The sequence below is a fragment of the Corvus kubaryi genome, unplaced genomic scaffold (assembly GCF_017639235.1).
Source record: "Corvus kubaryi isolate FWS band 111438036 unplaced genomic scaffold, C.kubaryi_AGA036_p1.0 37256, whole genome shotgun sequence".
In the NCBI taxonomy this organism is placed as follows: Eukaryota; Metazoa; Chordata; class Aves; order Passeriformes; family Corvidae; genus Corvus; species Corvus kubaryi.
Genome location: NW_024581076.1, coordinates 6,818,510 through 6,835,910, shown reverse-complemented (window position 1 = coordinate 6,835,910; position 17,401 = coordinate 6,818,510). Strand labels below are relative to the sequence as shown.

The 17,401-nt window shown below is 39.0% G+C and overlaps 1 protein-coding gene across 12 annotated transcripts in view; it reads left to right on the top strand.

The window, feature by feature from the left end:
* The first annotated feature begins 4,134 nt into the window (after positions 1-4,134).
* PSPC1 (paraspeckle component 1) overlaps positions 4,135-17,401 on the top strand; it is a 59,479-nt gene continuing 46,212 nt past the window's right edge. For 10 of the 12 annotated variants that reach the window (XR_006015333.1, XR_006015332.1, XR_006015331.1 and 7 more), the window contains exons 1-6: positions 4,152-4,631; positions 6,246-6,547; positions 9,250-9,345; positions 10,359-10,555; positions 14,622-14,706; positions 15,611-15,719. Coding sequence is in view for 7 of the 12 variants with exons in the window: in XM_042023886.1 (XP_041879820.1) it covers positions 4,245-4,631; positions 6,246-6,547; positions 9,250-9,345; positions 10,359-10,555; positions 14,622-14,706; positions 15,611-15,719 (1,176 nt within the window). In the remaining 5 variants the exon portion in view is untranslated. Of the gene's footprint in view, positions 4,632-6,245; positions 6,548-9,249; positions 9,346-10,358; positions 10,556-14,621; positions 14,707-15,610; positions 15,720-16,313; positions 16,529-17,401 lie in introns of those variants that run through there. The other 2 variants (XM_042023887.1, XM_042023880.1) reach the window with 2 other exon arrangements.

Sequence of the window (17,401 nt, the reverse complement as noted above, 5' to 3'; positions counted from 1 at the left end):
TAGTGATTGTACTATAGGTACTCATGCATATGCAGAATATTGTATTTATGCTAGTAAATTTAAATACAAAACCATCTGTGAGGTGATAATCCAAAACAATACACGAGTAAGAAAGGAGAGTCTGGCAGTACATGTAAAGACAGAAATAAAATGAAATGAAATGAAATGAAATGAAATGACAGGAAGGGAAATATGATGACATGAAATGAAATTGTAAAAACCCAAAAATTCTTAAACGAAGTGAAAACAATTAAATGGAATTGGGATGACAGGAGGTGCATTGAAATGAGCTGAAACTTCACAGAATGATTTTCATTGAAATCTTGAGATTTCATTTCCTTTCATGAAATGAAGGATTTTCATCATGGCAGGGTACCAAGATTACTCACTCTTCACTTCTTGAATCAGCTGTGGTGGTGGGGATCTCAGCAGCAGCAATTAGCCGCCCTTAGGGTTCAGGTTAAGGTTCAGAGAACTGCAGAGCCTACAGCTCCAGGGACACTGGCACTCGAAAAGGCAGTGCCGACTCAACACTTTTTAGTCTGTGCCACCTATGGACAGGAGGACCTCTGCAACAGTGCCAAGCTGCCATTAGGGTTAGGGATAGGGTTAGGGTTGACAGAGTAAAGAGCCTCCAGCTCCAGGAACACAGGGGCTGGAAAACACATGCCAAGAGGATCATGGCAGGGCCACAACATTTCTGCCTCAACACCTTTCACCTCAGGGCCATGCACAGAGATGGTCACGTCAGCTGCAGCCCCAAGCTTGTTAAAAGGTTAGTGTTAAAAAAAAGAAAATTCTGAAATGAAGTGAAAACAAATAAATGGAATACAATGAAATGCAGTGAAACGAACCAAAACTTCATGAAATGATATTGCTTGAAATCTTGATATTTCATTTCGTTTCGTGAAATGAGGGATTTTCATTTCATGAAAGGAAATTAAATGAGAAATCAAGGAATTAAGTGAAATGAAAAGACAGGAAAGGAAATATAATGACATGAAATTGAAAAAAACAAAAATTCTGAAATTAAGTGAAAACAATGAAATCGAATGGAAAGAAGTGCAGTGAAATGGGCTGTAACTTCATGAAATTATTTTCATTGAAATCTCGAGATTTCATTTCATGAAATGAAGAAGTCATGACTGTTTTAAGGTCTTTAACTAAATTCCAAGTCAAACTAAACTTTGTTAGTCAAAATCAATGCTGTCTGTTGTGGCCTTTTGAATGCCAAGTTGAATAAATTCAGGCTTCCATATAACCCCTCAAGAATTACAGAATGACTGCAAATTACCCTGTGATTATAACTGTTTCTCCCCCACACTTCTGAAATTATTCATGTAGTTCAACTGCATTCAAAATATTAAATATAACAATACCAAACTTATGGAGAGTGTCTGGAACAGCCTAGGATATCTCTTTCCATGATATGACTTTGATTTAGTAAGCCATAAAGATTTCAGTGGATGTTTATAGCAGAAGGAAAACATTGGAACAAGAATTTTAAGGGACCCTCTTTTCTCCTTTGAAAATATTTATTGGTTAACTGGTGTCAGTGGCAAGGTGTAGCAGTCACCAAGCCACTAAGACTCTGGGTACTTAGGGAGATAAACTGTCTGGGGCTCTTCTGATGACTGAGTAAATTGTGAAGGGATGTGTAAATGAAGGTGAGGAAGTGACTGAACACAGCAGATACCAGGTTCTTTTTGTATGTTACCCTTAAATGTTTGACTGTAGGGCATGTGCAAATAGCTCCTTCTCAAAAATGCTAAAAGAACTGCAAGCATTATGGTTGTACTGTGAATCTGACTAATTAAGATAATGTATGGATCCATGAGCACATTAAGTATATATATACTTTCAGATATATTTCCTTCTTTCTGGAAGGTGGAATTTTATTGTTCTATTTTACTGAACTATCATTTATTATTGAGATATTAAGATATTGCTACAGTTAAGGAGAAGTAAGAATAGCATGGACTTTGTGAACACTCCTTGCTCTTCCTACTGACCTTTTTATAGTACACAGGAAATTGTGGTCATGTATTTCAATGGTTGCAGCTCATACTACTAACCTGATTTGGAAATCTCTGTTTGAAAACCATGACAGTTTTATTAAACTACATTAGTAAAAATTTAACAACCAGACTATTTTGCATCTCCTTTTTCCCATCTACTGATGAGTACACATCTACAGTGTATAGTCACATCATTTCTAACATATATTTCACTCCCTTTTCATGCTTACCCATTTTAGAAAGTTATTGGTTTGCTGTAAGTTGCTTCCTTTTTTAACACTTGTGTCTTAACACTTGTTATTGAATCCTAAATATACTAAAGAACATTGTTCTTTGGACAGTCAAGATGATTAAGCTTTAGGGATCCAATACTGCTACTCTAACGCTTCCATCATGTTCCTACACTGCCCAACTTCCTGCCTTTGCTGTGAGTAGATATCCTTCCCTTATCATCTGTATTTTCTGAATTTCAGGGGTTGAAATCTGTGTTTAGCTTGATGCCCTACACCCACAAGTCTGCTTCAGAAAGAGAAGAACTTGTGTCTTCTCAAGGTCCTTGAGCAAGCTCAGAGATAGGAAGAAAGGGACTGAGATCTTTGTTGTACCTCAAGTGGTACAACAAGACAGAGGAACTTAAAATATTCCTCAATAGACAAAGAAACCCCCAAGCAACACATTCATACCTGTTGTAGAATTAATTTGTTCTTGAATATCATGCTTGATATTGCTTTTTCCAAATAACAGTATATGCCACACACTAGCTGAAGTAACTACTAACCTTGTAAGATGGTCTGGACTTTTTCAGTGCTAGAGTTGTATTAATGAAACGAATAATTCTGAGAAATCATGCACTAGTTGTACTACTGGTTGAAGCACACAAATCAAACCAAGCAGCTGGGCATCTGGCAGGAGAGCAAACCACAGTCTTGTGCTGCACATGAGGGAGATCCACAGTCTTTGCTACAAGAAGGGGTGCCCGAGGAAGGAAATGTTTGACTTCACTTCTCTCAGAAGAAAGTAATTCCCTTTATAATGAAAGCTCTTGCTCTGTAATTGTCCTGGAAGCAGTGTAATAAGGCCTCTCTTCACTCATTATCTGTCTCCCACATCTGCCTTGGTGAATGCTTTTGCTGCCCTCTCTGTCCACAGGTCCTCCCACGCTGTGCCGCAGTGCCCGGACAGTCTTCCCTGGCCTGGATCAGCAGTGGTGTGGCCAGCAGGACCAGGGCAGTGACCGTGCCCCTGTACTCGGCACTGCTGAGGCCACGCCTCGAGTGCTGTGCCAGGTTCTGGGTCCTCGAATTCAGAAATGACACTGAGAAGCTGGAGCGTGTCCAGAGAAGGGCAACGGAGCTGGGGGAGGGTCTGGAGCACCAGGGTCTGTGAGGAGCGGCTGAGGGATCTGGGGATGTTTAGCCTGGGGAAAAGGAGACTCAGGGGAGACCTTCTCACCCTCTACAAATGCCTGAAAGGAGGCTGTAGCCAGGTTGGGGTTGGCCTGTTCTCCCAAGCAACAGGTGATAGGGTAAGAGGACATAGCCTCAGGTTGCAGCAGGGCATGTTTAGGTAGGACATCAGGAAAAATCTCTTCACAGAAAGGGTAATTAGACACTGGAATGAGCTGTTCAGGGTGGTGGTGGAGTCACTGTCTGTGGAGGTGTGTGAAGAAAGACTGGACGTGGCACTCAGTGCCATGCTCTGCTTGACATGGCGGTGTTCAGCCACAGGTTGGAGTCGATGATCTCAAGAGGTGTTTTCCTACCTGATTGATTCTGTGGTTCTATGAGTCCCCCGGCTATCCCCGCCGCCGCTTCAGTGTCTCTTGTGTCACGCCTGCCTCCCTCTCCTGCAGCGACCAGACACCCCCCAGGGCATCCCACCCGGGTGCCTTTCCCTCGGGAGACGCCCCAGCGAGGGGCTCCTCTGCCTGGGGAGGGGCTGAGGAGACCACTGCTCTAATACAAGACGGCTGCCCCCTCAGGCAGGAGGGAAGGACGGATCTCCACGGGCCCGGGGCAGGTTAGCCCGTGCGCCGGTGCTGAGGCGGAGCGGCGGAGGCGCGGCCGTGAGCGGGAGCGGGGCCGGGGGGCGGGGCTTCCCGCGGGGCCGGCACAAATCGCCGGGGTTAGGGGCGGCGCCATTTTGAACTGGCTGAGGGTCGGAGGCGGCGGCTGCTGAGCACGGTTCCGCGTCCCCTGAGGGAGAACCCACGAGGAAGGAGCGGATATGGCCGCGAATAGGAACTTGAAGCAAGTGCGGATCGAAAACAGCTCCCCAGCGGCGCCGCTGGGCATGGTGGGGGGTGGCGGCGGCGGCGGCAACCTGAAAGGGTTGCGCGGCCTAGAAGCGGAGAGTGAGGCGGCGGCGGCGGCCATGGCTCTGGCGCCGAGCAAAGAAGGTGGCGGAGATGAGGAGCAGGAGGTTGGGTTCACCATCGATATCAAGAGCTTTCTCAAACCTGGCGAGAAGAGCTACACGCAGCGTTGCCGGCTGTTCGTGGGGAATCTGCCTACTGATATAACCGAGGAGGATTTCAAGCGCCTTTTCGAGCGCTACGGGGAGCCCAGCGAGGTCTTCATCAATCGGGACCGTGGCTTCGGCTTCATCCGCCTGGTGAGGACCCGGGCCGGCCCCTGGGGCTGCCCCGTCACCCTGGGGCTGTCTCTGAAAGCGGGTGGCTTCGGTCCCTTGTCCCCCGCCCCTTCCTCTCGTTTTCGGCGGGTGTAAAAAAAAGCAACATCTGCCTCTCATTCTCTTCCTCCTCGCTGCTAGCGGTGGTTCCCCCGCCTCTTCTTCCTTCTCCCCCCTCCCCTGTTCGCCTGTACACATCCAAGCCAGACCCCTGCGTCCAGAGTAGCCCTCCCAGCCCCTGGCGTTTCGGTCCCCGCCTCACCCCATGGCACTTAATGCAGCTAATTTTAAAGACTGGACGGGATTGTTTCCAAATACCGCTGCTCGCACATCGTGAGCACAGAACATAAAATCACAGATTTTCAAAGGTTGCGGACCGCGGGTTGTTTAAAGTACTTGTGCCCAGATAAGACTGGATTTTTAGGGGTAATACAGTATTTGGTTAAACATGCAAAAAAAGGAATCATCCGAAAAGTTTATGATACTGTATTTAAATGTTAATTTAGTGTGCGCGCTCAGTTTTCATGATTGCTCTGTTTAGAATGCACCGATTTGTATCATTCTGGGAATAGCTTTAGAATGCTTTTAGGTGTCTAGTTATGATTTTTACATATATTTTACTGGTTAGGGTGTTTTTCTCTTTTTGGTTGTCGTCTTAAAATATTTATGGCATTCTGCCGTGCATCTTTTACCCTGAGAATTCCCCAGCCTGAAATAGCAATTTTCTGGAGGAAGTGCGATATATTTACATCTCGTTACTCAGTTTGTATGTAATAGAGATTAGGTAGAGTTTTTTTTATGTGAACTTCCCTCTTCCATTACGTGTAGGGAAAATATATATATATATATATATTTAACAGCTTGCCTAGCCGGTTGAACTGTGACGAAAGATATAAAGAAGAATTTCTTTAAATGTCAGGGATTGCAGGTATCAAACCTGGTGAAGATTTTTGAAGTGAGAAAAAAGGTAGTTGTTGATTTACACTGTCTCATGGATGGGGGTGCAGAAAGCCCAGAAATGTGAGAAGAATGAATACATGAGCAAAGAAGGTAATTTCATTATTTGTTGATGAAATTTGAAGTGGACATCCATGGAGAGCAAGTGCGATATTTTCACTTATTTAAAAGCAAAACAAAAACCCAACCCAAAACACCTTAGATCCTGTAGTGTAATCTTTGAATACCATTTCCTGCTGCGTGGAGTTAGGGATGAAGAATTGAGTAGGTAAACGTGAAAAGCATCAAGTTTTCAACTCAAGACCTTTACAGAGCAGCACCATCATAATGAGAATTTGTTAAGTCCTCTAATGCACAACAAAAAATTTGCGCCTATGTTGTTTTTTAGAATAAACCATAAAGGGTAATGAATGGGTTTTTTTTTTTCAATCAGAGGGCAGAGACTTCGTTGGTTTGTTGGGTTTTTTGTTGTTGTTGGTTTGGTTTTTTGATTGGGGAAAAAAAAGTTGAATGATCCTGATGCCAATGTGCACAGGTGAAGGAAAACAACTTTGCTACTTTTCGAGGGGGGGGCACTCAAAAGTGATATTTGTTGTATTTGAAAATAAAAGATAATAAATATTTTATATCTTGATAAAGGAATCTAGGACCCTGGCTGAAATAGCAAAGGCAGAACTTGATGGTACTATTTTGAAGAGCAGACCACTTCGAATTCGATTTGCTACCCATGGAGCTGCTTTAACTGTGAAGAATCTGTCACCTGTGGTTTCCAATGAGCTGCTGGAACAAGCATTCTCGCAATTCGGGCCGGTGGAAAGAGCAGTCGTTGTAGTAGATGATCGTGGCAGAGCTACAGGGAAAGGTTTCGTAGAATTTGCAGCAAAGCCTCCAGCACGGAAAGCTCTGGAAAGATGCAGTGATGGGGCATTCTTGCTTACAACGTAAGTTCACAGGTGTTTGTTTGAATCAATGAATGCTGTATAGGGCTCTAATGGCCCCTGCTTTGCTGATGTGTAAGTCCCTTCTGGGGTCCCCACCGGTTGTGTCAATAATTTTTGCTTTTCCTAATGTGAGCAGAAATTGCATTCATGGTATTCCCCATTTCTTACTTTGTTTTCAAGATCTGAAAGCCATGAGGTTAGAAATTCAGGTGTTTTACATGAATACCACAAATATGCTTGATTTTTTTTTTTGTTTTGTTTTAAGGAAAGCCATCTTTCTCTGCTTACTGTTTATAAGATTACCATATGAGAATCTGAGAGCAAAGTTCTGGGTTTTTTCTTTATATGCAATATTACTTTTCCTTCTCTATATAGTAAGGCATTTTCTATTGAGATTTTATTTTCATTGGTTGCACTCTTCCTGATCCCAGTAACAAAGTGACAAAATAATATTCCTTTGTTTCTTAACAAAACAGTGCATGACATTGCTGATATTTCTGTAAACTAAAGAAAGTGTTTCTATCTCAAAAATTTATGTGGCTTGTAAGGCTAGGATTTTCTCCTTGCTTTAAAATGAAGACTGAGATTCGGAAAAGGTTTATATTAGTGATGTTTGGAAAACAATCTATTTCAAGGACAAGCAAGCTTGCAAATAGCAGCACTTCTCTTGCATCTCATATTTCTCTACTTGCCAAAGAGGGTTGTTAACTGCTGTACTGTAACACAGTTACAAGTGACATTTTCGAATGCTTTCTTAAAAGCTGCATGAAATGATACATATTTATGGTTATTTTTATTTTTCTGGTTCTCACTGGGAAAATAAGGCTGTGGTTCCACAGCATGGAAGCTCGCTGCCATTGAATGGGGTAACTTGGAGTTCTTTTCCTGCCCTGACTGTGCTGTTCTTCTATCTGCTTGAGAACTTCATGATACTTCCATAAGCCACTTGTGCTTGCTAAAACAACAGAAAAGCATTAATTCGTATGGGGGTCCATTGCAGTCTGTTTAAGCACAGGAAGGTGCTTTCTAATGTCAGGTCCACCAGAGAATAAGTCAGGAGAAAATGCTGACAGGAGCAGATGGCAGGTGAATAAGGTGTCTGGAATTCAAATTTCTTGTGATAATTTCTTAAATCTTGTGTGCTACTGAACTGATTTGGTGGCTACATAGTAAATTTAATCTCAATACATCTTTACTGTTATCAGGAGGTGCCAGCCATTTGTTCTTATTCCCTGGCTTTCTTGGCATTAGTAATTGAGTGGAAGTGTGAGCCAAACAAGGGAAGTAATGTAGTTCAGTGTTACATGGGTGCTATTCTTGGCATGAGAGATGTGGCAGGGAAAAAGAAGCTGGGATATGAGGGAAGGTTTTTCTTGTTTTACGAGCTGGATAGATCAGTTGAATTGAAATGACCATCTAACAATGGCCTGAGTGAATAAAAAGCACTTGATGATTTTCTTGCTTAGGTGGCATGTTCCCTAATGCAAAGTTGCATAAATCTGCTGCCATCTATTTTCATATTTTCCTTCAGAGTCTAAAGTTTTACCATTTTTAACTGAAAACTCTTTGCCTGATCAGAATCAATTCCTGTATAAATGTATCAAAACTAGACATTCAAAACATTAGCGTTTTGACATTGTTGTTTTACATCATAGCTTGTTAGCACCACAGTTCAGTTGTATTTAAATAGCAGAACTGTCAGCAATTGCCATGCAGATAGCATCAGAAAAAATAGCTGCTGTGTTGTGCCCTGTGATTCCAGACTTCATCTTTTTAATCTAAACTTGATGCCCAGAGTAAAATATATTGGGGGGTCATTTGTTTGTTTGGTTTGGTTTTGGTGGGGTTTTTTGTTTGTGTTTTTGTTTTTTGTTTGTGTGTTTTGGTTTTTTTTGGTTTTTTTTTTTTTTTTTCAGAGGGCGACTGGGGCAGTAGGGGAACATCTGCAAAGTGAAATAAAGGCATGGAATATAATAAATGAGTGCTGGTGTTTTGAAAATCGTGTCTCTAGTGCTCTGCGTTTTGTAAGCTCTGCTCCCAAGACTGATGCAGAGAGCTTTTTACACAATTCAGAGTTGTTACACTGCTCTCTTTGGCAGTACCGGCTCATGCTTGCCTCTGCTTACTACATTTCAAGGAAACTGTTTTCAGAGATAAATTAGGATTCTGATTTGTGAGCCTATGGTTGTTCAAAGAATGGGTTTTAAATAACTTAAGCAGAAATGTTTTTCTAATTATCACTGTAATATTAATACCAAATTATCAAGCTGTTTTCAGTTGTAGATTAACTTGCAAAACTAAGTTGTTAAAGTCAGTAGAAATATGAATAGGTTGTCCTGTTCTGTTTTGGATTTGTTGCTTTCCCAGTACAGTCATGGCCTCTGGTGCCTCACTGATGAGAACAAAAAGGTAGTTCCTTCCTCAATATTTTGTAATTATTGGTAGATGGTTTTGGTATTTAAAAAAAACAAACAGAACTGTATCAAGTAAGTTGTAGTTTCTAGGTGGAATAGCTGGATTTGGGCATAGAAACAATTATTTTTCGAAGGTAAGTCTTAAAATCGGGATTCATTGGAATTCTGTGATTTAAGACAAGGCACAGGAATTGCATGTTAGCTTTCTGGAGTGTTTCTTTATAATGCTAAAATAAGTTGTAATTGCTTCATTAATGATTCAGTTATTAAATTGAAAATGTTTTCCAGAACACCTCGACCAGTTGTTGTAGAACCAATGGAGCAATTTGATGATGAGGATGGACTCCCAGAGAAACTAATGCAAAAAACACAACAATACCACAAGTAAGTTTTGGTTAGCTTTATTTTATAAAACGTGTTTTATGTACTTAGTTACCTTTGTAAATATACACTGATTTTTACTTTTGAGTTTGTGTAGCAGGAAGTAGTACTTTGTATGTTGTGCTGTTTTGTGTCAAAGGATTAAACAGGACTTTCTCAAATTTCCTAATCACAGTAAAATTCAGACTTGGCTTGTTGGTTTAACATTCTGTGCATTTACTGTAGTAGAGAGATTCTTGGCCTACACTGCAGTCAGTGGGAGCTTGTTGCCAGCAAACTATAGTCTTTTATGGATTAGGGGTGTGGTCTAATCCTGCAGAGATTTTGAATACCCACAGATCTTTATGCTCTCTGAATAGCCCCTTAACTGTTCACAGCCTCCCTGGCCTGTAAATCTTTGCAGCTTCCACAGTTCAGGTAAAACTTTGAGCATGACATGAGAAAGTGAATCTCGATCATGAGATACAAGTCCCCTAATCTGAAAATACTAATTTTAATATTATAATTCGTCATTCATTTTGCTTGAATCTAAAGTGTTTATTCTGGTAAGACTGTAGAAGACCACTTCTTAAAAATTTGTCACTGTTAGGTACAATATTAGTGTTAGAATGGGAAATGCAGGCTCATTTTAGTGTTTACAGGTTCTGGCCGATATTCTGTGCTGTCTAGGAAGCTTTGATATTTATTTAAATAACTGGTTTTATGAATTGACTACTTGCTTTAGAAGGCTGAACACAGATAATCTAGTGTTGCAGCTTAGTATTTTGTACTGATGTCAATACAAATTTTTATCTTAAAATTAAATAGAATCTTTTTTTGGACAATTTTTGGAAAATAGTCTTTTTACTTGTCTTAATGTCTGATTTAAGCTTTGTCTGGTTAAGAACGTAGTCATCTGACAGGTTGATAAAAAGTCAGATCTACACTTGAAGTGATTGTTTATACATTCTCTGGCTGCTACAGCTGTTGATCTAAATGTGTCCTTTTGTACATTTTTACCGCAAAATTTTTATTAGGGAAAGAGAACAGCCTCCACGCTTTGCTCAGCCTGGAACATTTGAGTTTGAGTATGCTTCACGGTGGAAGGCTCTTGATGAGATGGAAAAGCAGCAGCGTGAACAGGTTGACAGGAACATTAGAGAAGCCAAAGAGAAGCTAGAGGCAGAAATGGAAGCAGCTAGACACGAGCATCAGCTAATGCTGATGAGGCAAGGTAAAACCAGATAATCTACTAGTATAAAATTTGTTTCGTCACAGATTTTTTTTTTTGTGTAGCGTATTGAGCTGTTTACTTGGGCAATTTGCTGGCCACTATTTAATTAAATGTATGTAACTGAGAAAAAGGAAGGAATACTTTTCTGTGCACATATTCCTTGATGATTTGCAGAAATTATTTAAGAAACTAAAAAAGAGGTGATTGTCTAAGTCTGTTTTCTTCACTTCCTAAATTTGTCTTTAGGAAAAAGTTTACTTAGCCTGTTTTTCTTGAATAGGCACATGTGCTTCCAGTGTAGAGCTGTTTTTATAAGGTCTTGTACAGAGTATCAAGTCTTATGCAGAAGGTAATAATGTGAAAACATAACTATGTAATAATATAAAAAGCATAAAGTCTTAGAAAGAGTGTAATAACATAGAACACTGTTCTGAAATGCTAGATAGTTGTTGCAGCACCTGAAATGACAACTGTTTCTTGATTTATTTTCCAAGAAAAAATGTTGACACATTAAGTTTCCTTGTAAGCTTAAGAGGTGTATGTTACAGGTGAGGAATGTGCATGTTAATATGATGCAAGAATACTGCTGTCAATACACAGTACTGCCCTCCCTTGGCAGTTAGACACATTATAGTTTTGTGTGTATGCCTGACTGAGATTTGTAATGATGGTTAAGATACAGTGCTTAAGATACAGGTTGGATAACTCTCCTGTTGACTTATCTAATTATTAATATTTAACAGTGCTAATGATCCAGTTCCAGAAATCATGCTCTCTAATTTCCTTCAAATTTATTCACCTGTTGCCTGTAGTGGAGGGCAAGATTAGAGATTACTTTTTCTTAAATTCATGTCTTAATTACATGTTAAACTGAGACAAAGTGACTGTGGTGTCTTAATTGAGATAGAAAAGCTCTTGATGGTAAAACATGGGAAAAATCTTAGGTATGTTTTTGGATATTAGGGTTTCTTTTAAGGAGAACATGAAGGAAAATGTATTCTTCTTTTTGAATATTTGTTAAATGCCAGTTTTATATGAAAAAAGAGAGAATTATTCCTTCCATTAAAGAGCCACTAAAACATTTGGTGCTGCTATTCCAGTGGGGAAATGTGGGTTTTTTTAGTGTAGGAGGAGTTTTTTTCCCCCTAACAGTTTGGTTAACAGAGTACCTCTTTGGTAGCAGATAACTTAGAATTTTGTTAAGATAGTTACGTTTCTTCTTAGTCACCTGCCGACATGTAATTTTCCAAGCTCTAGAGATAAGCAAGTATTTGTTCTGTTTTAGTCTTCTCAATTCTTTAGTATGTATGAAAATAAGGTGTTTTTTTTCATTTGTATGTATTTTCAAAGATTAGCTGCCTTTTGTTGCTCTGAGCAGTGTGGGTCTAAGTTCATGCCATGCCAAGAATATTGATTATATTAATGAGATTGCATCACAGGATTCTGTAGAAAGATGCAATGAAGATTCTAAGGCATCAGAACCTAGACTTATTGTTTTTGTATCCCTGGTGCACAAAGTCAAACTTAGATGTATTGAAGCAGTCATTAGGAAATAAAATATCATGTTTTAATTGTGTAGGAGTTAGAAAGAAGGCAGGAAGGATGAGCTTACTGGTCCATATACTCTTGCAGGTAAAGGTTGTGTTGAAACTGCTTTACAAGAGCTAGTAGGACTTGAACTCTAGAACATGTTGGTTTGAGTACTCAGGTTCTTGTTGTGTGGTATTAATTCTGAAGGTAGATTTAATTCTTTGATATGTGTAATTTTTCACTTTTAAGTGTCATATTTTGACAGACTGAGTCAGAAGTAATTTGTAAAGCAGAATACGTGTTTCCATGTGTAAGTAAATTGCATGGTATTTCTGATCTACGTACTGGTGGTATGCATCAAACATTTGTAAATACTCTCTCATAATGATGGTTAAATAGATTATGAAAATGCTGGAAAACGTGACTGAATTTCACCAGAAGCTTAATTTTTTTATCAATTATATGGAAATTTGGCATTTATTTTTCATCTTTAGAACCTAAAAAATCAGCAGCTTAAACTGCTTACAAGTCTTTGTGGAATTGATATTCCAGTTTGTAGGATTAACTTCTGAGGTGAGAAAACCTTCACCTTCTGCTCTCTCCTATGTAGAAGGTTGAAGGTAAAAGTATAAGCACAAGGAAGTGCAGAGGCTAATAATAATGCTCTCTGTTTTCTTTTTTTCCCCACAGCTGCTTTAGTGCAGATTTTTTCTGTTCAGAGAAATGGCCTGTCAGTCAAGAATACCATCACTGCAGGTCTTTTAATATGAATGGCTCTTGTTTGGCAGAGTTTGAACTTCTATATCTGTATTTTCACACGGCCTACTAAGGCTTTCTGTCAAGATTTTGCAGTTGTCAAATGATACTGAATCATAATTTGCTATGTTGAACTTTAAAAATACTACCAGTTTCAGGAGAGGCAGTAATCACAACTATGCTATGGAGAAAAATTAAAAGAACACTGAGGAAAGTAGAGTGCTATGCCTTAAGAACAAAGGACAGGAAATGATAAATTTGTAGTAATTAGTGGTAGAGAGAAAGTAGGAAATTTTGTGCCTGTGTGCACAAGAAATAGGGAATGCTGCATAAATTTGAAAGAACAAAGAACTGAAAAGGAAACATCTTTTCCTGCAGTGGACAGTGTTGCATACAGAATGGGTTAGTTTTTGATCTCAGTAATACTCTGAAGCAACCCAAAGGTTTATTTTAAAAGGAAAGTACATTTGTACTCTTGAAATAACCTAAAAGCTGTTTAAAAGCAAAAAGAAGTGTGCTCATGACACTGCCCAACGATCAGGATACCAGTGGCCAGGGCTTCTGTGACAAGCATAGCTGGAAAGAAGCAGCCCTCAGACTTTGTGATTTGAGTGATTCTTCAGTGTAGTCATATTCCATTGAAGTGTGAAATGTGTTAATTTTGCAGAAGAGAATAGAAAAGCAGTCCTGTAAAATGTGATTGAGAAAGGACTTCTAATGTCAACAGAGATGTTGTGAGAGTAAAAATCTGATAATCTTCTTTGTTCAAAAAGAAAACAAATACATGATATTTTGGCAAAATGTACTGGCCGTTGTAGTTTTTGGATATTAAAGTAAAATTTTAAGTTGTAATAATTTATGCTGATGCAAGTTTGAGGAAAGTGATTTGCATAATTAAAAAGGTATTTTAATTAATATAGTGAAGAAATGTGTAGAGAAGATCTGCAGAATAGTTGAACTAAAGCATAAAAGGCATGTAATGGGCGGTATGGTAAAATGTTACTTGTGGTTTCTGTAAATAATATGCGGCCAATATCCTATGAAGTTAAAAAATAAAGAACTGCTTTCTAACAAATGATAAAATTAATATTCATTGAAGAAAGCATAAATTTCCAGGCAGAAATCAATAATGTGACTGGTCAGCAAAAGTAATTACTATGAGTTATGCCCTGCTTTTTAAGATCATTTTAAGTGCTTCTTAAGAGGCTATGGCTGGGCCTTTTTTGTGGGGTTAAAAGCCCAGTCATTGGTAAGTTGCAGTAAGCAGAGTCCTGATAGATGTCCATGGAGGTTCAGACTTCATGCACCTGAAGTTCATACCACTTCTCTTTTTCTGTTGTGTGCCACGTAGTGGTCCGCAGTAGGTAGCGGAGAGTATGAAAGTCCATAAATATTGCGATGGTTTTCTTAGTAGTGTGATTTTAGCAGTATACAGCATTGTGAGAAAATTGATGCCCTGTCCTAGATGTAAAACTAGGATGTGATTTAATGGATCGAGAGAGCTTTTTTCCTTTTTTTTGAGAATTTAAGATTTCTGTTTCTGTAATCTGCTCTGGAGGCTTTGCCCATTTTGTACCTTTTCTGTGTTTGTAAGCCATGGATCCAGTGTTTTTTTCAAGTACTAGACTTAGCTTTATGGAAAGAGATGAGTTAAATGCATTGAAAATTTTGTTTGAAAAATGGAATGTTAGAACTGTAATCTGACAGTAATAACAAGTCTTGTGTTGCCACGTTGTTGATTGACAGCTTTTATATTTAAATACACTTTTAATCCTGTTAGATCTCATGCGTCGTCAGGAAGAATTGAGGCGTTTGGAAGAACTTCGAAACCAAGAACTTCAAAAACGCAAGCAGATACAATTGAGGTATTTCGTCTTCTACTGCACGGAGGTGTGGCATGCAGCCACTGTAGGCCCGCGTGAATTTAGATGTGTTGGCTAAACTTGCTTTTCAAAAGCATAATGTGTGATGTTTCTGATAATGTTAATATAATGCTAATATAAAAGAGTGGTTTCAAGTGCTGCTTGATTTCTATAACTTATTTCAGCACTGCTAGTTTTGTTGTAAATTTCTTAGATTTCTAAATAGCATAGAAATGTCTTAGCCTATTTCTTTTGTTTCATATTTATTTTAACGTGACCGAAGCATAGCTGTAGTAGATAGGAACATGCGTCTAAATTTTATGGGCAGTGATCTGCATTATAGAGTCATAGCATTGCAATCTTAAGGTCTGACAAGGGATTTTGAAAGGTATTTTCACTTGATATTCTAGTATGTTGCAAACAATTTTTCTTTTGAGATCTAATTTATGCAAATAATTGTTTTAATGCCTCTTCTAAAGTTTAAGAAAATAGACATAGTGTCATCGTATTGATTTATACTTTCTGTGTTAAATATCACAATAAATAAGAAAAAAAGAGCACAAACACATGTCAGAATTAAAAATGTGTCTTTTGGCAGTATTGAAATGTTTTAATCCATAGTGGCTTTTTAAAAACTGGAATATTTTAACCTGTTTACCAATATATAGCTGGAAGAGAAGGTATAGAATGTATTGGTATTGAAATTACTTGTATTCCAGTTCAAAAAACCCCCATGAAACTTCGAAAGTACTCAAACTCCTGAAGTTGAGTAGATTAGTGCCTTACACTATGTAAAAAATAATTAACGACCAACTCTGTTCGTGTACTTGATCTTACCTCTTGAGACTGAGTGCAAGCCTGAACAGGTCAAGAGACTAAGCTGACATAATTTTGAAAAATATCCTAGACATGAAGAAGAGCACAGACGTCGTGAAGAAGAGATGCTACGCCAGAGGGAACAGGAGGAATTACGACGACAGCAGGAGGGAGGATTTAAGCCAAATTTCATGGACAATGTAAGTACAATTCTATGGTGAAAGATGCGAAAGAATTTTATTATATTATTTTTATACTAGTTATTGAACTGCCATCTTCTTGTTGGCTGTTTTCTCTTCAGTATTTCATCGTTCTCCTGAGTGAATTGCTACGTATTCAGTAGTGTAGTTACTCTCTTGTATGATGACATCACTGTTATTTTTCCTACAAGCTGGTGATGTAACACTTCCGTTAAGTGAAGATGTTCAGATACTAATTCTTTTTACTTGGGAATTGAAATGTTTCAGTAAAATAATTTTTCTAAGTGGGAGGTGATGGTTTCTATCAGGAAGTGTGCTACTCTGCCTGAAGGTGTAAATTTTAAACCAGTTCAGGCTGTTAAGCTTGTTTGAATTACTGGTTTTGGTTTATACTTTCACTTACTAAGAATAATATACTTCAGAACAAAAAGGGCAGTGTTAATTTCATATGGAGCCTAAAATCACTCTCCCTTTTTGACCCTGTGTAAAACTAGATGTGGAGAACATCCAAATCATTATTAAAGGAGACTGAAAGATTATGAAGGTGGGGGAAAATTTGTCCTCCTGCTACAATCTGTAAATTATTTATATTAGTAATTTAGGTATGCTCTGCCTCTGAAGACTCATCCTGCAGGACTGACAAAATGGTGCTATCAGAGGAGTCAGCTTCTAAATTATGTTGGTCAAAGGGTATGACTTTTTTTTCTACCGACGAGATCAGTTAAATGAATGCAAACCATGTTACAAATGCTTTTACCTTCTCATGAGTAGGATACCTTTTACTGTTACAGTTATTCCTAGTGAGGAAACAATGAATAAGCAATTCACACAATGCTCTTTTACATTATTGAAACAACTGTAGTCTGCAGGAGGGGATTTTGCTCCCCTTCACAGGTGCAACTCCATACATCAATCAGAAATGACCTGCTGGTTTCTCAGCTACTTCCTGTGAAAGAAAAACCTGTTTTATATTCTATACCATAAAATTTTCTGTAGGGTTGCAAAGAATTTATTATGTATGTTCTGAGGCATCCTAAGAGATGTTAGAAAATAAATGTTTTCCTGTTCTCAGCAGGACATTTCCCCCCTCCTCTGCCCCTTAGTGTTTTTAGTAAAGATGGGGAGGAAGCAAAATAGTTCCTTTGATTTTACTAACAGGTACCAGTTGTTTCTGCTCACTGTGTTTTGAGGGACTTGCTTTCAAAAGCAGATGGTAATTTATTTCCCTGTGTTCTCATTCTAAAAGAAAACTGCTTTCAGCACATCTTTTCTTCAGGCTGATGAAGACCAAGTATTCAGAGCTCATACTGTCCTGTAGTGTGTTCCAAATACTATTAAGCATACTTGGGTAAATAGTATGTAACAGTCATCTGATGTAATTTAGAAATAGTGCTTACTGATAGTGACTTCTGTAGTGCCAAATGTGAAATTTCGTTTCAGTATCTTAATGTAGCATCTTTTGGGGTTGCCTGACTTTCTGACCCTGTAAGCTACTTGTCAAAATTTCCTAGCTCATCTGTGAGATTCACACTTCTTGCTGCAGAGAGGTGCAGTAATAGGAAGGTGGGGAGCCAACCCACAGCCCTGGGATGGCAGTAGCTCCCTCAGATTTACTGCTGTTAGGACACTGTGGCCTATGTTCTGCAACTTGGAATGGGGAAAACTAGATAATGTTGGCCACC